General features: G+C 45.6%; 1 protein-coding gene across 1 annotated transcript in view; it reads left to right on the top strand.

Moving 5' to 3' along the window:
- Positions 1 to 15974: 15974 nt before the first annotated feature.
- LOC124722620 overlaps positions 15975 to 27831 on the top strand; it is a 237750-nt gene continuing 225893 nt past the window's right edge. Inside the window, exons 1-2 of the mRNA XM_047247755.1 lie at positions 15975 to 16085; positions 22568 to 26443. Coding sequence (XP_047103711.1) covers positions 15975 to 16085; positions 22568 to 26443 — 3987 coding nt within the window. The remainder of the gene's footprint in view (positions 16086 to 22567; positions 26444 to 27831) is intronic.

The raw sequence follows: 27831 nt of genomic DNA, 5'->3' as shown, positions 1-27831 counted from the left end.
GAGAATTCATTAAGACTGTAACCACTCAACATACCATACACGCATTATATATAATAAATGTTACACTTATTGTGAAATCGACTTGTAACTTTACAATTAATATAACACCCTTGTATCCCCTAACGTGGTAAGAACTCACCGTGTAGTAACCTACGGAAATGGCTACATAAACGAAAGGGCGCGAAGGTAAGAGACCATAATACTAGCCACCTTTTTTCCGTCCCTGGACAGGAAAGGGAAAAGAACCTGCACCTCTTCAGGCGTTGGCACTTATCTACACCTATCCCAAAACTGCTAACCTATTACTAAAAGGGTGTAGGAAAGGAAGAAAGTAGGGAAGAAGAACATATAGATTAGTGACGAAAATGAAAGTAGTCATGTACGGGCTTTTGTTTTTTCTTTAGTCTAATATTTCATTTCTTGTTTTTATTTTTGTTTTTTACTGTTCGGTTTTTTATTTGTGTATTTTTTATTTATTTTTAATTTTTTATTAAATTATTTTATTTACCAGAATTCCAGGAGTCGCTAGCGCCTTCCGATTGGTGGAACATCCAAACGTGTCTTCCTGAAATTTTAATAGAGGTTCCGTTTGTAGTGCGTTCAGAGCATCATGTCGGCAAAATAAGCATCAGCATCTCATGGCTTGGCCGTTCCATCTGGAAGGCGGCTCATGAAAGGCCCTCCATAGAAAATTGGAAAAGAACTGCTTGTATCTGGGGTTGCGAATAAGTGCACAGTGTCAGTCGTTAAGGCGCGTCCAGTAACCCAGTTCTGATTTCTCGTCGGGGCCAAAAAGGTAGCGGACCGTATAACCGCGTACCCAATTCACAATGTTAGTTTTCGTTGCAAGGTAATGAACCTCATCTGGGAATAAAAGCCTCTGGAAAGTGATCTGAGCGAGCCTCCAGACATCAGACAACGGGCCACATGAGAATCGATGAGCGTCTGTGTCATCTACACTACAGTGTACACAGAGGGGTGTCTCAGCGAGGCGGATGCGGTGAAAACGAAATAGGTTGACCTGTTAGCCATTGACGGTAATATACCAGGTAGACCGGACACAGGTGTCGAGAAAACCTGAGTGAACCGCTTTCCACACACGACGCCATACGATCTGGGGAAACTTGTGTTCGATGGGGTTGGGGGTTCGACATATTTGTAATATGTCATGGACAAAGACTTTTGTCCAGAGTATACGTAGAAGTGGTAAGGATTGGAGGATGTAACTTAATTCAAGAAAGAAATACCGAAAGTGTTAAAAGGGGGCGGTGGTGGAATGTCTGATAAACATGACTAGGGCTGACATGGAGTGTGGCGCATATTCATACAAAAGCAGTCGATCAGGTTCGTTGGGCAACGGCGCCAGACTTTCAGTTGGGAACTAACAAAAAGTGCCGTAAATCTGTTTGGCACACGTAATTAGCCCACTTCACCACGCTCCCGTGGCAGGGCAAGGGAGGAATATTAAACTTTAAATAACATCCCGGTACAGACAAAGGATCCCATCGCCATCAACATACAGTGGGCGTGAGTAATCGGAACCAGGAACACTTGTGCCACATGGGGGATGCGAAAGGCGTGGTAGACATTCACGTATAGCCCACGCTGTTCATTGTCAAGGCATCTAAGCCGGTGATCCACCCTGATCGTTTGGAGGAGACGTTTACTGTTTGTTGCCGCTAAACGACGGAGATCATTCATTAAATCAGTGCCCAAACAGCGGACGCTGGTGAGAGTAGCGACATATCTCTCAGGTAGCCTCACCAATGAGCAGAACCTTCGATTTGGAAATGTTAAGAGAACTGCCCGATGCCTCCCCATATGTCGCCACCCAAGTCTGAGCCGCGCGAACATCGTCTTCATTGCGGAGGTAGAAGACTAGATCGTCAGCATAGGCGTACAGCAGAAGCGGTGCCCATCCAATGTCAGGTCCACCAGGCGTTGGCGAAGTCTCTGGAGTAGAGGCTCTAGTGCCAAAGCATACAGTATCGTGGAAGGTGCGCAACCCTGTCGGACAGAGCGTTCGATCCCTAGAGGCGTGGTGGATCATTACAGAGTATTCTTGAAGTCGTGCCGCTCAAGAGGTGAATTACCACTGTTCTAATGGTTCAGATGGCTCTAAGCACTAAGGGACTTAACAAAAGGCTCTGAGTAGAATGGGACTTAACTGATAAGGTCATCAGTCCCCTAGAACTTAGAACTACTTAAACCTAACTAACCCATGGACATCACACACATCCATGCCCGAGGCAGGATTCGAACCTGCGACCGTAGCGGTCGCGCGTCTCCAGACTGTAGCGCCTAGAACCGCTTTGCCACTACGGCCGGCTGGGACTTAACAGTTGAGGTCATCAATCCCCTAAATTTAGAACCACTTAAACCTAACTAACCTAATCGCACACATCCATGCCCGAGGCAGAATTCGAACTTGCGACAGTAACAGCCGCGTGGTTCCGGACAGAAGCGCCTTGAACCGCTCGGCCACCCCGGCATTATTTAGGAGTCTGAATGTCTGAAATTAAATTATTTCCGTAAATTAGTAGGTGTTTGGGTGTCTGGAGACTGTGTGTTGTGAGCACAAGCATAAGATGGAGAATTTTTTGCCTCAGTGTGATAAATATATTCCATCTCTAAATAAAATGTTCGAAAGTAAATAGAATGGACTGCTTCCTTACTCTCCCCAGCAGCCTATCGCAGCCTGAGTAATTTTAGCATAATTCCCGTCCCTACAGACAACCATCTGGGATTAGGTCATAGGAGGGATGACAGTACGAACTGATGGCAGTAATGTGTACTGTGTCAGTTGGACAGGTTATCTCGTGCTGGAGACACCGCCTGCAAAATAAAGACGTGTTCAGATCTGTTTTCCGGCCATTTCGCCCCACCATCTTGGATGACACAATGCGCTGCGCACGTTAGTACACTTTAATACAGCTTAGTGCACGTTAGTCCACTAACAGGGGTCGGTAAGGGGGCGTGGTGCTGGGTTGAGGATCGTGGTGGAGAATTTAATTATTAGATTCCAAGTCCAGGTGGGTGTGGCACTGGTGAAAATTGATTCCAAGTCCTAGGTTCTATGAAGTCGAATCACGTGACTAATGCAGTAGCCAATAGGAGTGCAGCATTCTAGGGATGGAGATGCTAGGTCATGAATGAACACCGCGCTAATAGTGGGAAAATGTGGAACTTGTCATTTGATCATTGAATATTGAACTTGTAGATTGATTTATTGAGTATCATTAAAATCGAAATGGAATTAAGTACTTAGGTAATCGATAGTTTAGATGAGCGATGTTGACCACTTGTGTTCAGTTAAATTGGTTCGCATATTTGCAGAAGACTATGTCCGGCGCGTGTGTGGAGGTGGGGGCCGAAGGTGTGTGATGTAAGCGGTCGGAAGTCCGCGGGCCGGTGGCGCGGCGCGAGAGAGAGCGGACGCTCTTGTGTCATCACCCGACGTCACGGTAGCGTCCTCTGGTGGCCACGATATGAACTAAGCCAGTTGGGCTCTGGAGCTCGCGATGAATACACTGTATACGGCCATCTAGAATACCGGTACCTGCGTCATGATGTGACGTGAGGAGAGCGCCCTCTGGTGGCGCGGTATGAACTAAGTCAGTTGGGCTCTGGAGCTCGTGGTGAACACACTGCGTACGGCCATCGTGAATAACGCTACTTGCGTCATCACCTGATTGTTCAAATGGCTCTGAGCACTATGGGACTTAACTGCTGAAGTCATCAGTCCCCTAGAACTTAGAACTACTTAAACCTAACTAACCTAAGGACATCACACAAATCCATGCCCGAGGCAGGATTCGAACCTGCAACCGTAGCGGTTGCGCGGTTCCAGACTGAAGCGCCTAGAACCGCTCGGCCACACCAGCCCGCCATCATCACCTGACGTCACGGTGGCGTCCTCTGGTTGCGACGATCCGAACTAAGCCAGTTGGAGTCCAGACCCAGAGGAGAACACATGTGCTTGAAATTGGTTAAATAATAAAGACAAGTACTTTTTTCCCTCGATTTTCTTTGCTTAGTTGAGATAACAGGGGTGTGATGGATTATCATGATGGAATTTGAACTTCGCGCCATTTTTCTGGGCGATGGGGGGGGGGGGGGGGGCGTGGCACTTTCCCGCCAAAATTCAAATTTTCCACCAAAATCAGCCATCTTTATTGACGTCATCGCCGCCATCTGGGATGAAGTCATCGCCGCCAACTTGGATAAAGGTGCTTTGGAATGGCACCAGCCTAGCCCCAATACTGATAATTATAGAAGAGCAGTTTCCGAGCACTCTTAAAATTACAGAGACCCGTGAGTTGCAGGTTTTATTTAAAACCTTCTTTATGTGCTTACCACCGCGTATATGACGTAGCACGGACAGAGAAGTTTACGCAACGTGTTGTAGATATTAAGTGCAACTACAGTGCGATTAATATCCACATCTACATGGATATTCTGCAAATCACATTCAAGTGCCTGGCAGAGGGTTCATCGAACCACCTTCAAATGGTTCAAATGGCTATGAGCACTATGGGATTTAACTTCTAAGGTCATCAGTCCTCTAGAACTTAGAACTAATCAAACCTAACTAACCTAAGGACATCACACACATCCATGACCTAGGCAGGATAGGAACCTACGACCGTAGCGGTCGCGCGGTTCCAGACTGTAGCGCCTAGAACCACTCGGCTACCCCGGCCGGCCTCGAACCACCTTCACAATTCTCTATTATACCAATCTCGTATAGCGCGCGGAAAGAATGAACACCTATATCTTTCCGTACGAGCTCTGATTTCCCTTATTTTATCGTGGTGATCGTTCCTCCCTATGTAGGTCGGTATCAACAAAATATTTTCGCATTCGGAGGAGAAAGTTGGTGATTGGAATTTCGTGAGAAGATTCCCCAGCAACGCCTTTTTTTAATGATTTCCAGCCCAAATCCTGTATCATTTCTGTGACACTCTCTTACACTTCGCGATAATACAAAACGTGCTGCCTTTCTTTGAACTTTTCCGATGCACTCCGTCAGTCCTATCTGGTAAGTATCCCACACCGCACAGCAGTATTCTAAAAGAGGACGGACAAGCGTAGTGTAGGCAGTTCCCTTTGTAGGTCTGTTACATTTTCTAAGTGTCCTGCCAATAAAACGCAGTCTTTGGTTAACCTTCCCCACAACATTTTCTATGTGTTCCTTCCAATTTAAGTTGTTCGTAATTGTAATACATAGGTATTTAGCTGAATTTACGGCCTTTAGATTAGACTGATTTATCGTGTAATCGAAGTTTAACGAGTTCCTTTTAGCACTCATGTGGATGACCTCACACTTTTCGTTATTTAAATCGTTATTAAATCGTTTTGCAGTTTGTTTTGATCTTGTGATGAGTTTATTAGTCGATAAAAGACAGCGTCATCTACAAACAACCGAAGACGGCTGCTCAGATTGTCTCCAAAATCGTTTATATAGATAAGGAACAGCAAAGGGCCGGTAACACTACCTTGGGGAACGCCAGAAATCAGTTCTGTTTACTCGACGACTTTCTGTCAGTTACTACGAGCTGTGACCTCTCTGACAGGAAATCACAAATCCACTCACATAACTGAGACGATATTCCATAATTTCACTACGAGCCGCTTGTGTTGTACAGTGTCAAAAGCCTTCCGGAAATCCAGAAATACGGAATCGATCTGAAATCCCTTGTCAATAGCACCCAGCACTTCATGTGAATAAAGAGCTAGTTGTGTTTCACAGGAACCATGTTTTCTAAACCCATGTTGACTGTGTGTTAATAGGCCGTTTTCTTCGAGGTAATTCATAATGTTCGAACACAATATATGTTCTAAAATCCTGCTGCATATCGACGTTAACGATATGGGCCTGTAATTTAGTGGATTACTCCTACTACCTTTCTTGAATATTGGTGTGACCTGTGCAACTTTCCAGTCTTTGGATACGGATCTTTCGTCGAGCGAACGGTTGTATATGATTGTTAAGTATGGAGCTAATGCATCAGCATACTCCGAAAGGAACCTTATTGGTATACAGTCTGGACCAGAAGACTTGCTTTTATTAAGTGATTTAAGTTTCTTCACTACTCCGAGGATATTTACTTCTACGTTACTCATGTTGGCAGCTGTTCTCGATTCGAATTCTGGAATATTTACTTCGTCTTCTTTTGTGAAGGCATTTCGGAACTCTGCTTTGGCAGCACTGTCTTCGATAGTATCTCCATTGCTATCGCGCAGTGAAGGCATTGATTGTTTCTTGCCCCTAACATACTTCACATACGACCAGAATCTCTTTGGATTTTCTGCCACGTTTCGAGACAAAGTTTCGTGGTGGAAACTGTTATAGGCATCTCGCACTGAAGTCCGCGCTAAATTTCGAGCTTCTGTAAAAGATCGCCAATCCTGGGGATTTTGCGTCTGTTTGAATTTGGCATTTTTGTTTCGTTGTTTCTGCAACAGTGTTCTAACCCGTTTTGTGTACCAAGGAGGATCAGCTCCGTCGTTTGTTAATTTATTTGGTATAAATCTCTCAATTTCAGCCGATATTATTTCTTTGAATTTCAGCCACATCTGGTCCACACTTATATTATTAATTTGGAATGAGTGGAGATTGTCTCTTAGGAAGGCGTCAAGTGAATTTTTATCTGCTTTTTTGAATAGGTATATTTTTCGAGAATTTAGAGATTACATTATTCAATCTCGCCGCGACAACTCTGTGTTCACTAATCCCTGAATCGGTTTTGATCTTCGTTATTAACTCAGGATTACTTGTTGCTAAGAGGTCAAATGTGTTTTCACAACCGTTTACTATTCGCGTGGACTCATGAACTAACTGCTCTAAATAATTTTCAGAGAATGCGTTTAGCACAATTGCGGGTGATCTTTTATGCGTACCTCCGGAATGAAACATGTATTTTCGCCAACATATCGAGGGTAAATTAAAGTCACCACCAACTGTTATCGTACGGGTCGGGTACGTGTTTGAAATCAAACTCAAGTTTTCTTTGAACCTTTCAGCAACTGTATGATCTGAATTGGGAAGTCGGTAAAAGGATCCAATCATTATTTTATTCCGGTTTCCAGCAATGACCTCTGCCCATACTAACTCACAGGTCTTTATCTACTTTAATTTCGCGACAAGATAAACTAATTCTGACGGCAACAAACGCCACCACCAACCGTGTTTATACTTTCGGAACACCGATAGGTTCTTCGCAAAAATTTCGGCTGAGCTTATATCCGGCTTTAGCCAGCTTTCAGTGCCTATAACGATTTGAGCACCAGTGCTTTCTATTAGCACTTGGAGCTTTGGTACTTTCTCAACACAGCTACGACAATTTACAAGTGTTATACCAATGGTTACTGTTATCTACGTTCTTCCTGTGTTCAGCCTGCACCCTTTCTGACTGAAGCCCTTCTTATGTTTTCACGAGACCCTCTAACCTAAAAAACCGTCCAGTCCACGCCACACAACCCCTGCTACCCGTGTAGCCGCCTCCTTCGTATAGTGGACACCTGACCTATTCAGAGGAACCCGCAACCCAACCACCCTTTGGCGCATGTCGAGGAATCTGCAGCCTACACGGTCGCAGAACCGTCTGAGCCTTGACGGTTAAGATCACGTGTTGCCAATATCTGACTGGGTCATATCTTGCTGTCTAGCTTACGAACTCTGCGTAATGGGCATCTTCCTGACCACCCTCTGTTGCAACTGCCGGTGCACCGCTGCAGGTGGCAACGCAGTGCATCCCTTTCGTCGACAGTCACGTACAAAGTAATTTTAATCGCAGTATAATGAGAATGCTGTCTCGCACGATAGTCTAAGACTCCGCATTTAGAAGATGCAAAATGGATATTATGCATTTGAACAGGTACAAACACGGACGAGAAAGTACACTATAAGACACATTAATCAAATAATTTTTATACATAAATTTGTTGGTAAAGGATAAATACTTACCATTCGCAATTGTTGACTGTATCTGACTTCTACGTCGAATCGAAAATATACTGGAGCAATAATAGTAAGTGTGCGAAAAGTTGGCCAATCACCTCAGGGATGAAGCTGGGTGCAGTAACGGATAGATTTGTCGTCGCACTGAGAGGGCGTTTGATAGGAGGAAAATTTTCTTGTTTCCCTTCAAGTGCTGACAGCTCATGGGCGTTTGTGCCTACTGTAGTGCAAATTTCAAACTGAAGTAACACGGATTCGTGGGTGTACGTTATAGAGACAGTCATCTTCAGACGCATTATATACCTGTAGCAACGAATGTGAGATTAAGGCGGTTACAATACAACGCAATGAGCAGAAGGAAAATGAAATTCAGAAAATTCAGTAAATATTTGTGATCTTGTTTCCTATTGTATAATACATTTAAATATAAACCCGCTAGGTTAGCCGAGAGCGCTAATGTGCTGCTTCCTGGACTCGGGTAGGCGCACCGGCCCCGGATCGAATCCGCCCGGAGGATTACCGTCATCGGTCGGTGTGCCGGCCAGCCTGGATGTGGTGAATACCGGGCTGGTCCCCACGTTCCGCCTCAGTTACACGACTCGCAGACATCTGAACACGCTCGCACTACTCCATTCATTACACTCGACGCAGACAGCAAGGGTACACTAATTCCGTCCTGGGGGCTACGGGGTGGCGGCAGGAAGGGCAGTCGGCCACCCCTTTCCCCTAACCTTGCCAAATCCGTTCCTAACAATGCCGACCCTGCGTTAACGCGGGATATGGCACCAGTGAAAGAAAGAAAGAAAGAATATATTTAAATATAAATGCAGTTACTGTTGATAATCATCCGCTCACACAGACAACACAACAACATATCGTTAGGCAACTACAGTGTCACAACTTGGGGTCGCTGAGGGTGGCAGCAGTTCAAATGGTTCAAATGGCTCTGAGCACTATAGGACTTAACATCTATGGTCATCAGTCCTCTAGAACTTAGAACTGCTTAAACCTAACTAACCTAAGGACATCACACAACACCCAGTCATCACGAGGCAGAGAAAATCCCTGACCCCGCCGGGAATCGAACCCGGGAACCCGGGCGCGGGAAGCGAGAACGCTACCGCACGACCACGAGCTGCGGACGTGGCAGTGGTCTGGAACAGAGAACAACCTACACGAAGTGTTCCGAATGGTGCCGATTTTTGACGATCGGTAATTGGGGTCCAGGTACTAACTCATTACTCCCTATAGCTAGTCTATAGGGGGCTCATAGCATACTACTTTATGTACGTTACCAGTCAATACGAAGGTCGATAAATCTGCGTTCCGGGGTGCCACCCTACAGTGTCAGTATTATTGGCTCTTGAGAAAAAAATTTTGACGGCTACTGTTACATGCACAGTGGGAAACCCGCACATGTTGCCGCTGACGTAAGACGACGTCAAACGCGTCCATACGGTCCAAGCTGCATGGGTCAAGCAGAAACTGTACTTCGACCTCCAGCGTACCCTGACCTCAATAGACCAACCTGCTAACAGACCGTACGTAGGAATTACGTGCTCCCAGCATGTTCTACAACTGTGAAAGACTCACCCGATCCCTACTCACCTCTGTCCAGTTCCGACATACAATCTTAATCTACCAAGAAGTTTAAATCAGCGCGTTACGCTGCAGAGTGAAAATTCATTCTGGTGACGGTCAGTATAAAAAAACACATGTATAGTGTATCTTATGGTTCATTCTAAAGATGGCTCGACGATTCACGGCCGAAATACCACAAGAGGAGGAGAAGTGGATTGATTGCATTCCCAGAACTTCATGGATCAATAAATAACAAATGTTTACAAATTACATTTCACGAAAAACGCGTCCAAATAAGCTCAGATCAAGTGTACCGCCTTCCATGAGTATCATTACATGATCAGTGACCGTTGAACTGAGTCGAGCATAGGAAGATTGTAATACATGCGGTGAAACAAATAAGTAATTCGCGTAAGCACCTCAGGTCTGGCAGTAAACAATAAGAGTACTATAAGCGGAAATATATCTAACAATGAGTAAGAAAATCGGATTCCGGTTAGACTACTATGCACAGTGTAGTGAACGTATTGTCGTAGCCAATACTGAGACGAATCCAACTCTCGCCACAGTTTGAAAAACGTGATGTTTTACCTCCAACAGCGCTGATAAATATTCTTTGTTGAGCAACCAGTTTCGGCCCAAGGACCATCATCAGGTTCATAAAACATTTACATCATACTCGGCGGTATTAAATGAATGGCATCAAATTATAAAAGCCATGAATTTGTCAGTTTTCAAACAGTTATATAAATTACATCGTCAGTGGTAAAATATGCTAAACAGTGCACTGATTCGTATTATAAAAACTGTCAGTATTAACGTTCAGAGGCATTCTACGTACTGCAATATTCACAAATACATGGATTTTATTATTTGACGTAGCTGATCGTCAGGATGAACAAATGTCACGAGTTTTGTATAGCTTTCAAAACGAAGCTGTAACAGTCGAATAGGTTATTGAATAGGAGGCTGGTGGAGGTAAAAGAAAGTAACTTGATGGTTCAATATGAACTGGTATGAATATAATTCAACAAGTTACTGCAAACACAGCAAATACACTTGGTTTTGACGTTCCGTCAAAATACTCGTTCATTATAGATGAAATGTATTCGCAGTTGCGAATACGAAGAACCATCAGCTGCATAAGGGAATGACAGCAATGAAAACTTGAACCGGACCGGGGCTCGAACCCGGATTTCTCGCATTACGCGAGCGGTTGCCTTAACCGCTTTGGCTCTCCATGCACGACTCACAGCGTCACAACCTGTACTCAAACACACATATGTAATTCGCGTACTGGGGAGGACATTTTAACTGAAAATCGCTGCCTGGTATCGGCGGCTAAATACGATGTTGCAGTGCCCGTGTTGTTAAGGAGAACCGTTTACTTTGAAAGTGATGTACATTCGTTTGTTGTCTTTATTTGTACCGCCGTTCACATGATTCTCCGCGAACGGCAAATGAGATTGAGCGGCAGGTCGTTCAGCCTTATTGCCTCCCATTTACAGCAAAATAGTAACTTTTAATCTATTTACCTATCAGCCAGGCACAACGAACAGCTGTGAATACAATTACTTTCTGTGACTCCTCAGCGAGAGAGGTTTCTGAACAAATGAGATATCGCATAATTTGTACTTATTTTAGTAAAAGTCAATTTATTAAAATAGGACCCTCGGGCGTTTTGATACGGCCGCCGCCCCACGCGAAAAGGAGCGCTGTCAGATGAAGTAATGAATGAATACCCGCGCCGCACAATGGCGAGAAAAACATTTATCAGCGCCGGCGTCAAGGTGTTAAATGTAAGTCCAGTTACTATTATTAATCAATGAATTATCTGCTCACACACGTAACACAACAAGACTTCCTCAGGAAATAACAGTAATACAACTTTGGGTCACTGAGTGGGGCAGTAATCTGAAACAGAGAGCAGTTTGCACGAAGTGTTTCGAATGGTTCCGACTTTTAAGGATCAGTGTATGTGGGCCGGCGGCCAATATGTTGCAGTCTTGCTCATAACACACTAATTTATGCAGGTTACCAACTATTAGTAATAAGATCGGTACACATGTGGCACGAGGAGCCTGCTCAAAGTGTCAGTATTGGTCCTTGAGCAAAAAGGGTTTGACGACCAGTGCTATACATTATGCCGTCCTCGTCGAGTGACAGAAAACTCCGCTGGTGACAGGAGTCTTTTATAATCCTATTGCTGTGGCGCCTGATGTTGCTCACGACCTGATATTATCGGCGTGTTGTTTTACACAATTTGATAGGTGACCGTTACCTTGAAGAGAAATGGACACTGTTTTATAGTTACAATTTTAATGAAGGACACAATCAAAAAACATGCTTAGCTTTTCTCGTTTTGGAGGATTACTAAACAGCAATGGATATGAAATTAGAGACAAATTTAAAAGATTTTTTTCTGCAGTGAATACGGTCCTGTGGCGTGACAGGCGGTAGCTGTTAACAATGGATTGTAAATAATGGTGTATAGAAAACAAAACATGTACGGAAAAAATTTTGGAAATTTGTGGTTAGTTCCTATGGGACTAAACTGCCGAGGTCAGCCGGCCGGGGTGGCCGAGCGGTTCTAGGCGCTACAGTCTGGAACCGCGCGACCGCTACGGTCGCAGGTTCGAATCGTGCCTCGAGCATGGGTGTGTGTGGTGTTCTTAGGTTAGTTAGATTTAAGTAGTTCTAAGTTCTAGGGGACTGATGACCTCAGAAGTTAAGTCCCATAGTGCTCAGAGCCATTTGAACCATTTTGCTGAGGTCAACGATCTCTAGGCTTACACACTGCTTATTCTGACGTAAAGTAACTTACGCTAAGGACAACATACACACCCATGCCCGAGGGAGGACTCGAACCTCTGACGGGGGAGGAGCCGCGCGAACCGTGGCAAGGCCCCCAATAATGCGCGGCTACTCCGCGTGGCCAAACATATACGCTTACCTTCTGAACGTACTCGTGTAATAATTGTCATAAACAGCGAACATATATGAATCTATTCGTTAGTAAATAACAGCTTTAATATACACTACTACCCATTAAAATTGCTACACCAAGAAGAAATGCAGATGATAAATGGGTATTCATTGGACAAATATATTATACTAGAACTGACATGTGATTACATTTTCACGCAATTGGGGTGCATAGATCCCGAAAAATCAGTACCCAGAACAGCCACCTCTGGCCGTAATAACGGCCGTGATACGCCTGGGCATTGAGTCAAACAGAGCTTGGATGGCGTGAACAGGTACAGTTGACCATGCAGCTTCAACACGATACCACAGTTCATCAAAAGTAGTGACTGGCGTATTGTGACGAGCCAGTTGCTCGGCCACCATTGACCAGACGTTTTCAATTGGTCAGAGATCTGGAGCATGTGCTGGCCAGGGCAGCAGTAGAATATTTTCTGTATCCAGAAAGGCCCGTACATGACCTGCAACATGCGGTCGTGCATTATCCTGCTGAAATGTAGGGTTTCGCACTGATCGAATGAAGGGTAGAGCCACGGGTCGTAACACATCTGAAATGTAACGTCCACTGTTCAAAGTGCCATCAGTGCGAACAAGAGGTGACCGAGTCGTGTAACCAATGGGACCCCATACCATCACGCCGGGTGATACGCCAGTATGACGATGACGAATACACGCTTCCAATGTGCGTTCACCGCGATGTTGCCAAACACGGATGCGATCATCGTGACGCTGTAAACAGAATTTGGATTCATCCGAAAAAATGACATTTTGCCATTCGTGCACCCAGGTTCGTCGTTGAGTACACCATCGCAGGCGCTTCTGTCTCTGATGCAGCGTCAAGGGTAACCGCAGCCATGGTCTCCGAGCTGATAGTCCATGCTACAGCAAACGTCGTCGAACTGTTCGTGCAGATGGTTGCTGTCTTTCAAACGTCCCCATCTGTTGACTCAGGGATCGAGACATGGCTGCACAATCCGTTACAGCCATGCGGATAAGATGCCTGTCATCTCGACTGCTAGTGATACGAGGCCGTTGGGATCTAGCACGGCGCTCCGTGTTACCCTCCCGAACCCACCGATTCCATATTCTGCTAACAGTCATTGGATCTCGACCAACGCGAGCAGCAATGTCGCGATACGATAAACCGCAATCGCGATAGGCTACAATCCGACCTTTATCAAAGTCGGAAACGTGATGGTACGCATTTCTTCTCCTTACACGAGGCGTTACAGCAACGTTTCACCAGGCAACGCCTGTCAACTGCTGTTTGTGTATGAAAAATCGGTTGGAAACTTCCCTCGTGCCAGCACGTTGTAGGTGTCGCCATCGGCGCCAACTTTGTGTGAATGCTCTGAAAAGCTAATCATTTGCATATCACAGCATCTTCTTCCTGTCGGTTAAATTTCGCGTCTGTAGCACGTCATCTTCGTGGTGTAGCAATTTTTATGGCCAGCAGTGTACTTACTTATTTTATTTAACTCCTTTACTATAGTTTGCCGGACGTTATCTTCAACTAAAAGATTCTGTTTTCTTCACGCCGTGGGTCATAAATTACGGAATATTTTGCCACACCGTTTATTATCTTTTCTTCACCGGAGTCTGAAAAACTCAATTTCACTGGTGAATTCGCGATTTTTGGTCTGTAAAAGAACTCTACGTTCGCCGTGCAGTTCGGTGGCAGTAGCACTACTGTTCCTAAGCGGAGGTGCGGTCTGTTGCCGAAGCAGGTGCAGGTAGCCAGTAGCGCCAGTAGCCAGTAGCCAGGTAGCGCAGTGGTCAGCACACTGGGCTCGCATTCGGGAGGACGACGCTTCAAACACTCGTCCGACCATCCAGATTTTGTTTTTCCGCTATTTTCCTAAGGAAAATTCAGCGATGGTTCCTTTGAAAGGGCACGGTCGATTTCCATCTCCGTCCTTCCCTGATCGGAACTATTGCTCCGTTTCTAACGACCCCGTTGTCGACGGGACGTTAAACGCTAATCTCTTCCTCCTCCGAAGCAGGTATACCCCACACACCCATGCCCAAGGGAGGACTCGAACCTCCGACGTGGGAGACGCGCGAAGCGTGGCAAGGCGCCTTAGGCCGCGCGGCTGCCCAGGACGGCTTTGGTTCATTCCCTTAGATGATACCGATCTTACGAGATCGTAGAAACATTCGAGCCACAGATATTCCGAACACCACGAGCAGTGCGCGAAGGCAATAATTTCGCTACAAACTATGCGTAACGGATCACTTTTCCGAAAACTGTCGATGGTAATTGATTATGAATCAAGATACACTACAAGAATTTCACCGAAAACAATTCAAAATAATTTTCTCATTATTTTAAAATTCATTCATCTGACGCAACAATTACTAGAATAATAAGGACAACGTTATATTACTATACACTGAAAAGCATTCGTGTTGTAATCTTCTACAGACATGGGTATATAAGTGAAAAGCAAGAATAAAAGTAGTAATCGGAGATCAAACACAGGGAGCAAAATTTACAAGCCGCGGCACTAACCGGTGTGCCCCTACTTCGTCCGAATAAATCACACGGCAAGACACGTACGAGTACCTCGAAAATATCTCGAAAACTCTGACCGCCGTTTTTTCAAAACGTTTGAGTGTCTACGTATAAGCCGAGAGACGTATTCGGTTATTTTGACTCCTCTTCTTCTGAGCGAAGTTTTTGGGAAATCTTGTTATGGCACGTGCCGTGTTCTCCTCGTTAGTGAAAGGTCCGCGCCGTTCTCAAACAATCTCGACTCATTATAGCACCTGATTAATAAAGCAATGTATTCCCAAGTTTACAAGTTTCTTTTTTCCTTTATGTTCTGCGTTTTATTGGCAGGACACTTTGAAAATGTAACAGATCAGCTAAAGAGATTGCCTGCGACCTTTTGTCTGCCCTCTTTTAGAATAGTGCTGCGCGGTGTGGAATCCTTACCAGATAGGATTTACGGAGCACATCGAAAAAGTACAAAGAAGGGCAACGCGTTTTGTATTATCGCGGAATAGGGGAGAAAGTGTCACTGAAATGATCTAGGATTTGTGCTGGACATCATTAAAGCAAAGGCGTTTTTTGTTGCAGCGGAATCTTCTCACGAAATTTCAATCACCAACTTTCTCCTCCGAATGCGAAAGTATTTTGTTGACAGTGACTTACATAGGGAGAAACGATCACCATAATAAAATGAGGGAGTCAGAGCTCGCACGGAAAGATATAGGTGTTCGTTTTTTTCGCGCGCTATACGGGATTGGAGTAATAGAGAATTGTGATTGCAGAGTTTTTAGATGTAGATGTAGACGGTATGAATCAGTACAAAAACTCGTTTTAATTAAACTTTACCATATCTTATGTAAATGCACAGCTACTGAATGACACATTCAGTGGCTACGTGCAAAAAATTGTAAAACATTACAGAAAGTTTTCATTTTCCTGAATGAAATGACAATGTTACGATATTTTCAGGACCACGTATATGTACCAGCTCTCGATCTGCGCGTTGTGAGACGAGATGACGAGAATGTTGAGGGCATAGAAGAAAACTTTCCAGTTGCTGATGTAAGTCAAACTCTCTTCTGTTTTCTTCAATAACTGTGGATGTGTGTTGACAGTCTGTAGTTCCGCAGAATTATGGAGACTTCAGTATGCCAGTGTTAATATAGATGTTGCTAACATTAATGATCAAATACTACTGTGTACAGTCGACTTCAGTGTAAGCATTCGCACTGCTGCAGTCTTCAGGCTATTCGTGTTAGAATCAGTCATGAAATATTGTGAGTTCGTTTGTGGGCATTTACGGAAAACAAGGATCGCTGTCAGGGGTATTTATAGCTAGATTGCTTACGTATAAGTCAGCTACATAGAAACTAAAGCAGCCTTTGTCTTTTTATTGTGTATAATAACTATTACTCTATAGTTTCATTTGGTAACTATTTGAAAGGGATAAAAATTTTCAGCTGATTCATTAATTACTATGATAACAATATCTACTAAGTAAATTTATTGACATACTAATAACTTACTTATTAAGATTTCGGTCGTTCCTTAGCTGCACATCCTTGAAAACAGATGTCACAATTACTAGCGTAGTGGAATCCGGAAGGCCACGAACAGACTGAATAGTTTAAAAATGGTACCTTCTGCCTTTCTTTTAAGGCTTCCATTAATAACTATCTCTTTTCGATGCTGTCAGTTCAGTACGTCCTCAGTCTCAGGAGTTGCCTCCATGACTCCAGTAACGACATATGTTGCAACAACGGCAAATGTTTTAGTTTTCCAGCTCCATTTGGTCGCTGTGCAGCAACTTGTCACAGCTGCCTCGGAGTCCAACAAAAGAACTGCTGACACTATCTAACACTTGTCACCCCGCCACAAGCAAAAATGGTCCAAATGGCTCTGAGCACTATGGGACTTAACATCTGAGGTCATCAGTCCCCTAGAACTTAGAACTACTTAAACCTAACTAACCTAAGGACATCACATACATCCATGCCCGAGGCAGGATCCCGCCACATGCAGCTCGACATGTGTCTGCGTCAAGGTTCTTCACATATAGGGTTTATGTATTTATTTACCACTCATCCACGCCGGCCACACACGAGTGCACTAAGTATCTACGGCTGCACGACTTACCTGACGTTGTTGTTGTTGTGGTCTTCAGTCCTGAGACTGGTTTGATGCAGCTCTCCATGCTACTCTATCCTGTGCAAGCTTCATCATCTCCCAGTACCTACTGCAGCATACATCCTTCTGAATCTGCTTAAAGTATTCATCTCTTGGTCTCCCTCTACGATTTTTATCCTCCACGCTGCCCTCCAGTACTAAATTGGTGATCCCTTGATGCCTCAGAACGTGTCCTACCAACCGATCCCTTCTTCTAGTCAAGTTGTGCCACAAACTCCTCTTCTCCCCAATTCTATTCAATACCTCCTCATTAGTTATGTGATCTACCAATCTAATCTTCAGCATTCTTCTGTAGCACCACATTTTACCTGGCGTAGTGGTTATACAGGGTGTTACAAAAAGGTACGGCCAAACTTTCAGGAAACATTCCTCACACACAAATAAAGAAAAGATGTTATGTGGACATGTGCCCGGAAACGCTTAATTTCCATGTTAGAGCTCATTTTAGTTTCTTCCACATACGCTCAATGGAGCACGTTATCATGATTTCATACGGGATACTCTACCTGTGCTGCTAGAACATGTGCCTTTACAAGTACGACACAACATGTGATTCATGCACGATGGAACTCCTGCACATTTCAGTCGAACTGTTCGTACGCTTCTCAACAAGAGATTCGGTGACCGATGGATTGGTAGAGGCGGACCAATTCCATGGCCTCCACGCTCTCCTGACCTCAACCCTCTTGACTTTCATTTATGGGGGCATTTGAAACCTCTTGTCTACGCAAACCCGGTACCAAATGTAGAGACTCTTCGTGCTCGAATTGTGGACGGCTGTGATACAATACGCCATTCTCCACGGCTGCATCAGCGCATCAGGGATTCCATGCGACGGAGGGTGGATGCATGTATCCTCGCCAACGGAGGACATTTTGAACATTTCCTGTAACAAAGTGTTTGAAGTCACGCTGGTACGTTCTGTTACTGTGTGTTTCCATTCCATGTTTAATGTGATTTGAAGAGAAGTAATAAAATGAGCTCTAACATGGAAGGTAAGCGTTTCCGGACACATGTCCACATAACATATTTTATTTCTTTGTGTTTGAGGAATGTTTCCTGAAAGTTTGGCCGTACCTTTTTGTAACACCCTGTATATTATACACACAAACCGTTCTGGTGACTCAGTCCATCTATTAGTGAATATCATATCAAAATCACTATATTATTTCCTGATATTAACCCGGGAAAACACAGAAAAATCCGGTGGAGGACATCGATTTATAATATGTATAGATATTCATGTGTATCGATTCTGGTCAATAATACGAAATGGATTCGTATTTTGAGAATCCGGATTGACGTCAGCTGTTTTTGACACATGAAAATTTGTGCCTGACCGAGACTCGAACCCGAATTTCCAGCAAATCGCGAGTGGTCGCTTTATTTTGCTATCCGAGCGTACCTCCAGGACCGATTCAACCTTCCACAGTCCTTCCAGAACCCTTACAGCCGCACATTTCCTAATTCCCACAGAGAGAGAGAGACAAATATTTTATTGTCATTTTAACCCGTCGAGACATGGATACATGATTGGTGGTTGCAATGTCTGCATTTATATACTGTCTGTATCTTCACATTACAATCTCTTCAGACATACACCCATGTCTGAAGGAACACTACATCGAACTGTATAGACACCATCAAATACAGACTTTGCACTATGTATTTCATGCCAAAGCCAAGGCAATCAGACGAGAAAAATATATGTCTCTCCGTGTGCGGGAATCACATAGTTCTGCGATCACTATGGGCAGCAGACACTGGAAAATGCATGCATGCATGCATGTTTGTCTAAAGGACATCGCTGTGTGAAGATACAGACACTGCGTAAACACAACATTGCAACCACAGTGGTTCTGGTAAAGGTTCGATGCTCTCTCGAGTTGCGGCGGCTGTTCGCTTCACTGCTTTTCATGCTAGATACCGACTCCTGTGAAGTTGACTATCTCCTAGCTCCCATCATTCTCACGAGATGTCACTCCAAACGCATATAAAATATGGAGATATCAGTAAATACATTACACACTCATGGTCGTCATAATTATACACTCCTGGAAATTGAAATAAGAACACCGTGAATTCATTGTCCCAGGAAGGGGAAACTTTATTGACACATTCCTGGGGTCAGATACATCACATGATCACACTGACAGAACCACAGGCACATAGACACAGGCAACAGAGCATGCACAATGTCGGCACTAGTACAGTGTATATCCACCTTTCGCAGCAATGCAGGCTGCTATTCTCCCATGGAGACGATCGTAGAGATGCTGGATGTAGTCCTGTGGAACGGCTTGCCATGCCATTTCCACCTGGCGCCTCAGTTGGACCAGCGTTCGTGCTGGACGTGCAGACCGCGTGAGACGACGCTTCATCCAGTCCCAAACATGCTCAATGGGGGACAGATCCGGAGATCTTACTGGCCAGGGTAGTTGACTTACACCTTCTAGAGCACGTTGGGTGGCACGGGATACATGCGGACGTGCATTGTCCTGTTGGAACAGCAAGTTCCCTTGCCGGTCTAGGAATGGTAGAACGATGGGTTCGATGACGGTTTGGATGTACCGTGCACTATTCAGTGTCCCCTCGACGATCACCAGTGGTGTACGGCCAGTGTAGGAGATCGCTCCCCACACCATGATGCCGGGTGTTGGCCCTGTGTGCCTCGGTCGTATGCAGTCCTGATTGTGGCGCTCACCTGCACGGCGCCAAACACGCATACGACCATCATTGGCACCAAGGCAGAAGCGACTCTCATCGCTGAAGACGACACGTCTCCATTCGTCCCTCCATTCACGCCTGTCGCGACACCACTGGAGGAGGGGCTGCACGATGTTGGGGCGTGAGCGGAAGACGGCCTAACGGTGTGCGGGACCGTAGCCCAGCTTCATGGAGACGGTTGCGAATGGTCCTCGCCGATACCCCAGGAGCAACAGTGTCCATAATTTGCTGGGAAGTGGCGGTGCGGTCCCCTACGGCACTGCGTAGGATCCTACGGTCTTGGCGTGTATCCGTGCGTCGCTGCGGTCCGGTCCCAGGTCGACGGGCACGTGTACCTTCCGCCGACCACTGGCGACAACATCGATGTACTGTGGAGACCTCACGCCCCACGTGTTGAGCAATTCGGCGGTACGTCCACCCGGCCTCCCGCATGCCCACTATACGCCCTCGCTCAAAGTCCGTCAACTGCACATAGGGTTCACGTCCACGCTGTCGCGGCATGCTACCAGTGTTAAAGACTGCGATGGAGCTCCGTATGCCACGGCAAACTGGCTGACACTGACGGCGGCGGTGCACAAATGCTGCGCAGCTAGCGCCATTCGACGGCCAACACCGCGGTTTCTGGTGTGTCCGCTGTGCCGTGCGTGTGATCATTGCTTGTACAGCCCTCTCGCAGTGTCCGGAGCAAGTATGGTGGGTCTGACACACCGGTGTCAACGTGTTCTTTTTTCCATTTCCAGGAGTGTAGATTATAAACACAAGTCTTCCTCATGAGTCAGTTTATCTATTCGTGAAAACCGCATAAGAATCCCTACAGTGGTTCCTGAGGTTAGCCGTCACATACAGACAGAAAAACGTGGTGGAAGACTAATTCAGTACATAGTATGTATAGATACGTGGAAATTTCGGAAATTTGTGGTAAGTTCTGTGGGACCAAACTGCAGAAGTCATCGGCCCCTAATCTTACACACTACTTAATATGACTTAAACTAACTTATGCTAAGGACAACACACACACCCATGCCCGAGGGAGGACTCGAACCTCCGACGGGGGGAGCCGTACGAGCCGTAGCAAGGCGCCTCTTGACCGCGCGGCTAGATGGGTGGTGAATCAGTGTTATCCCTTTGTGGTTTTTGAAAATCAATCTCCAGCTCTCTCCTAAATACCTTCTTGGCTATTTTGTTTAACTTGTGCGACTTTTATTTGTCTCGCATGGTACTGTGCCTCGTTTTATTCCCTATTTCTGCTCTTTTTGTATTGAACGACGTCTTTGAAATGAATGCAGTGCCAAACGGTATCGTCCTGTGTTACAACTTTTCCGCAGTCATAGTGTTCAGATCTGTGTTCTGCAAGAAAATGGATCATACTTCTCGAGGGTGGAATGTATCTCGTTTGACGTCTTTCCCTCACAATGGGAAAGAACTCATAGAGGCGTTGTCCTATTGTTCCTGCATTCCAGACATCTTTCCATGCCTGCAGTAATGATGTGCGCTCGATACGAAGCAGAAATCGTGGGTCTTGGACTACTGGTTGCATAACATGTTGGAGGCGGAGCTTATTGCTTCCGCACCACCGCAGGCAGTATACTGGACGGAGCTTTCTTCATTCGCTCTGCACACACCTGTCTAGCAGCGCCTAAGACAAGAAAAGTTTGTACTGCTTAGTGCATCACAGACTGTTGTCAATAGTACCGCTGGTCATTGTCAACACCCCATCTAGAAAGGTGGGCTCTACCTCGTAAGTGGGCTATGTTGGAATCGTTTCTGAACGAAATAAGAAATTTAGTTTTAGGAACTTTCTCTCCATTACGTCATTTCACAGAAAAAAAAATAGGTCTTAGTGCCAACACGCATCTTCACTCAAACTGAACCATAATCTGTGAATAGCACATTCCTTTAGTTGTTCATAGTCAGATTTGCATGTTGCTAAGTCATCAATAAAAGGACCCATCTCTACTGTACCGGTAGTCTGACACATGCAGCGGGAGATGTAGCCCACAGTCCAATTTCTCCGAGTCTTTGATACACAGGTTGTCGGGCAGCTACATCTCTTGAGCTAGCTATAAGCTTGGCAGGCACATACCTTCTCGGCATCTTTGGATAAAGTCACGCATTTAAATCAGATATCGGCTCTATTGGGCTATCTTCTACTGCACTATCATGAACATTTCTTGTGTTTTGGGACCGGTATCCAAACTATGAAATGGTACTGTTTGGCCCACATGATGCTGCTGAGAATAAGACGTATGTCTCAACTGCTACACAGTGATTGAAGATTATAACTATCGAGACTGGGTTGAAATTGACCGCTATATCGAAAGGCTACTACGCCCACAACAAAGATGTTTTCATGTTTAAGTCAAGTGCAGCACCGAAGCAGGAGGAATTTCTTTCTTAGATAGTGCAATTCACATTTTCTCATTCTATTTATCTGCTTTCTGAATATACTTTTGAACACTGGTATATTAGTATGTAATAGTACGTAGCGAATTCACTTTGTGTGTATTTAAAACATTATGCCCCCACAGAATTTGAAATGTTAGGAAATAAATGAATGTAATAGTAATTTAAGTTGATATTTGTTATGACTGTCAGTTGTGAGTGGATTGTTAATGCGTTTTCATCCACAGGACGATGAGGGGCTGCAGGAGAAGACTGTGCCAGCACATGAATGCAGAATGAATAACGGCAAAGATGCAGCTGTTACTGGTCACGAAGTGGAAGATCAAGAAACTCAGCTTCTAGAAGAAGCTAATAATCTACCTGGAGTAAGACATGAAATGGAAGGCCAATCGATAAATGGCGTGGAAGAAGCTAACAAAACGTCTGTCATCCGAAATGGACAGGCAGAACAACGAACACAGTTCAACAAAAGAGAGAATGCTGCGACTGGTTCAATATATAAGGTGGCAGAGCTACTGGCACAGCCCGTGGAAGTATTCAACAATAGAGGTGCTGCCACCCACGGTTTGTCTGAGCAGCGGACACAGTCTTTGCAAAGAGCCAGCAGCGGAACTGGTGCTATTCAGATAGTTTACAAGAAACACACACAGCCAATGGAAGAAGCGAACAATAGAGACAGCGCCAGGCGGGGGCTGGTAAATGATGTATCACAGCCCATACATGGAGAGAGTAGTAAAGCTGGCACTAGACATGGTTTTGTAAAGCAACGACCAGAGCTTGTGGAAGAAGCCAACAGTAGAGCTGGTGTCATACTGCAAGGGGCAGAGCAACGGACGCTGCCTCTGGGTGGAACCAACATTATTGCAAGTGTCAGACACGATTTGACAGACCAACAGGAAGGGCACATTCTAGTTGCAAACAGTGGAGATGGCACTAGACATTGTCGGGTAGAGCAGGATCAAAATGTAGGAGCCCAAAATGTGGTCGGTACCAATCACAGAATTATACATCAACAGTCGCAGCCAGCGAAAGTGCCAAACAATCGAACTGGCGCCCAGGAAGAAAGACTTCAGCAACAGGAAAAACTTGGGCAAAAAGCCAACGATAGTGCTGGCGACAGTCCAAGAGTATTAGAGCAAAAGTGGCAGCCCATGAAGGCAACCATAATAGCAGACTTCAATACCAAACAGGTACTGCTGGTGGCAGGAGGGCAGCCGACTCAGTCGATGGAAGGCGCCAACAATAGAACTGGCACCAGACAAGGAGCTTTAGAACAACGCGGAAAGCCAATGGGAGACGCCAACAATAGACCTGGAGTCACTCAGGTAGCAACGGATCAACAAGCACAGCCCACAGAGAGAGTCAACAACAGATCTGCCGCCAGATATGGTCTGGCAAATTTTCAGCCACTGCCCTCGGATAAAACTAGAATCAAACATTATTATGTAGACCCTGGACAAACACATGGATACTTTTTGGTTGAACCTGGAACCACTTACATAGTTGTACACCGAAAGTCGCAGCCAATGGAAGGTGCTAACAATAGCACTGGAGCCAGAGGAGAAGTACTTGAGAATCGGGAACAGTATGTGCGAAAAACCGACGACACACCTGACGACAGTTCAACAGTAGAACACGAAACACCAGCCAAAGTAGGAAAGTGCTGTGGCAGACATGCCGTGCTGCCATTGATACTAGCTGAAATAGGGCAGCAAGTGGAAGAAGCCAACAACATAACCGGCACTAGACAAGTAGTGTTAGAACAACGGATACAATCTACGGAAGAGGCCAAGAACAGAGTGGTGGCTCAACAAGCACAGCCCTTGGAAGCAGTCAACAATATAGCTATAGCCAGATATAGTCAAGTAGGGTATCAAGCACGGCCCACAGATGCAGTCAACAATGGAAATGGCAACAGACGTGGTGAGGTAGAGCAACAGCCACCAAACTTGCAAGTGTCCACTAGTGCAGCTGGAGGCAGGCAAAAACTTGTAGGGCAAGCAGCACAACCCATGGTAGGAGACTACAGAGTAATTGCTGCCAGGCAAGAAGTGGTGGAGCATCAACCACAGCCCATCCAAGGAGCTAACACTGCATCTGGGAGTAGATCTAGAGTCTTAGAGCAACAGGTAGTGCCAGTGGAAGAACGCAACAACAGAGCTGGCACCGGCGGTAGGGATGGAGACAGTCATCTAGCTCAGGCTGTGGGACGAGCCATCAGTAGTAGCTCCGCCAGGGTTGGGATTGTAGAGCAGGGGGCACAGCCAGTGCAAGGATCCAACACAGAAGCTGTGAGGAGGCGGAGCATGGGAGAGCATCTTGCACAACATGTGCCAGTGGAGGAACGCAACAACAGAGCTGGCTCCGGCAGTAGAGATGGAGACAGTCATCTACCACAGGCTGTGGGACGAGCCATCAGTAGTAGCTTCGCCAGGGTTGGAATTGTAGAGCAGGGGGCACAGCCAGTGCAAGGATCCAACACAGAAGCTGTGAGGAGGCAGAGCATGGGAGAGCATCTTGCACAACCTGTGCCAGTGGAAGAACGCAACAACAGAGCTGGCTCTGGCAGTAGAGATGGAGACAGTCATCTACCACAGGCTCTGGGACGAGCCATCAGTAGTAGCTTCGCTAGGGTTGGAATTGTAGAGCAGGGGGCACAGCCAGTGCAAGGATCGAACACAGAAGCTCTGAGGAGGCAGAGCATGGGAGAGCATCTTGCACAACCTGTGCCAGTGGAAGAACGCAACAACAGAGCTGGCTCCGGCAGTAGAGATGGAGACGGTCATCTAGCACAGGCTGTGGGACGAGCCATCAGTAGTAGCTTCGCCAGGGTTGGAATTGTAGAGCAGGGGGCACAGCCAGTGCAAGGATCCAACACAGAAGCTCTGAGGAGGCAGAGCATGGGAGAGCATCTTGCACAACCTGTGCCAGTGGAGGAACGCAACAACAGAGCTGGCTCCGGCAGTAGAGATGGAGACAGTCATCTAGCACAGGCTGTGGGACGAGCCATCAGTAGTAGCTTCGCCAGGGTTGGAATTGTAGAGCAGGGGGCACAGCCAGTGCAGGGATCCAACACAGAAGCTCTGAGGAGGCCGAGCATGGGAGAGCATCTTGCACAACCTGTGCCAGTGGAAGGACGCAACAACAGAGCTGGCTCCGGCAGTAGAGATGGAGACAGTCATCTACCACAGGCTGTGGGACGAGCCATCAGTAGTAGCTTCGCCAGGGTTGGAATTGTAGAGCAGGGGGCACAGCCAGTGCAAGGATCCAACACAGAAGCTGTGAGGAGGCAGAGCATGGGAGAGCATCTTGCACAACCTGTGCCAGTGGAAGAACGCAACAACAGAGCTGGCTCCGGCAGTAGAGATGGAGACAGTCATCTACCACAGGCTGTGGGACGAGCCATCAGTAGTAGCTTCGCCAGGGTTGGAATTGTAGAGCAGGGGGCACAGCCAGTGCAAGGATCCAACACAGAAGCTGTGAGGAGGCAGAGCATGGGACAGCATCTTGCACAACCTGTGCCAGTGGAAGAACGCAACAACAGAGCTGGCTCCGGCAGTAGGGATGGAGAAAGTAATCCACTTAGTGCCAGGCATAGAAATGCAGAACGAGCACAGGCTGTGGGACGAGCCATCAGTAGTAGCTCCGCCAGGGTTGGAATTGTAGAGCAGGAGGCACAGCCAGTGCAAGGATGCTGCTGTCAAGCTGTCGCTGGACGAAGCATAGGACAGCATCGTGCACAACCTGTGCCAGTGGAAGAACGCAACAACAGAGCTCTCCCATGCTCCAGCAGTAGGGATGGAGAAAGTAATCTACTTTGTGACAGGCATAGAAATCCAGAACGAGCACAGGCTGTGGGACGAGCCATCAGTAGTAGCTCCGTCAGGGTAGGAATTGTAGAGCAGGGGCCACAGCCAGTGCAAGGATCCAGCAGTGACGCTGGCAACAACAGGCGGAGCACGGGAGAGCATCGTGCACAACCTGTGCGTATTGCCAGGCAACGAGTAGTACTGCAACGCGCACAGTCCATGAGTGCGGCCAACAGGAGAGCTGGTACCAGCAGGGGTCGTCCGATGGATGGGGCCAGGTGGCAGCTTCCTGATGTAAGTAAGATTGTTTTTTTGTGTAATAATTGCCTTTTTTAATGCTGAAAATCTAATGCATTGCTGTGTGATATGGACTAAAGTGTTACAGAAAGCACTGTGGGTGATGTTCTTGAGTGGCTCGTGAGGCAGGTTGATAGAGAAATGTCTTTTAGAGAGATCAGCTTCAGTTTGCCCCTGTGTGTGTATCTGAGTATTGTAGGGGGAATCTACCAGTATTTGGTATTAAGATTTCAAAAAGGTGTCCATCCTAATGGTGTCGACATCTCGGCAGAATAGAGCTAACATTATAAATATGAGTTCAAAATCTAATCACTTTGCTAAAATTGCGAGTTACTGTGTGCTTACTTCAGTAACACACGTTAAGTGTTTTAAGCTTCCGCTGTTTTATGCAATGTACATTCAGTGCAGCTAATATCTGTGAATCTTAAAGTAACAGAGTAGTTAAATATGTATTTTATCACATCAGTTTCACAAACGGAACCGCTGTAAAAATATTTACTCTGTGCTTTTCGGTAGTGACAGCAATGTTATATTCACTTTTTTATTGCTATCTGGCGCATTAAAACAGAACACATCCTATCTTAAGTCATTATTATTGTCGATAGATTATTTACAATTGTCTAATTAAAATGACCTTCGGCTTTTGGCAGTTCAGCCAAGTGAAAGGGACATGATATGGTAGTAGCAGGACTAAGAGCGTGTCAGCTCACTCTGCATTCTTGCCAAATTTATTCAACATGGTGGCGATGACGTCATCCAAGATGGCGGCATGTAGACTTGGCAACAGTGCATGTCGTCATCCAAGGTGGCGGCTTTTGGCGGGAAAATAGGCCAATTGCGCTATGTCCACTAACCTAACCTCCAGAAAAATGGCCGTAATTTTGAATTTTGGCGGGAAAATAGACTAATTGGGCTATGTCCACTAACCTAAGCGTCCAGAAAAAATACGCACGAAATTCAAATTCCAACAGGATAATGCATGCAAAACTTTTCTTTATTATTATTCGTTATCTTTTATTAACATTCATTATCATTCATTATCATTTATTATCATTCAGTATTATTTATTATTATTGACCTGCCTCCACTAGAAATACCCCCCCCCCCCACCCAAATTCAAATTCCAGTACGATAATGGCTGCAAAACCGTACTTCTCTTTATTATTATTATTCATTATCATTCATCATTTATTATTGGTCTACCTCCGCTGGAAAATTGCGCCAAATTCAAATTCCAACACAATAATGTCTCCAAAACTGTACTTCTATTTTTTATTATCATTTATTATTTATTCAAGATGTCCGATTTTCTCGGCGAGAAAGCTATTTGCGTTACATCCATAGCAAAAAATCTATCACAAGTTCAAATCCGAACACCATAATCT

The sequence above is a fragment of the Schistocerca piceifrons genome, chromosome X, assembly GCF_021461385.2.
Source record: "Schistocerca piceifrons isolate TAMUIC-IGC-003096 chromosome X, iqSchPice1.1, whole genome shotgun sequence".
Classification (NCBI taxonomy): domain Eukaryota; kingdom Metazoa; phylum Arthropoda; class Insecta; order Orthoptera; family Acrididae; genus Schistocerca; species Schistocerca piceifrons.
Note: the sequence above shows the minus strand (reverse complement) of the source record. Positions and strands in the feature narration are given on the sequence as shown.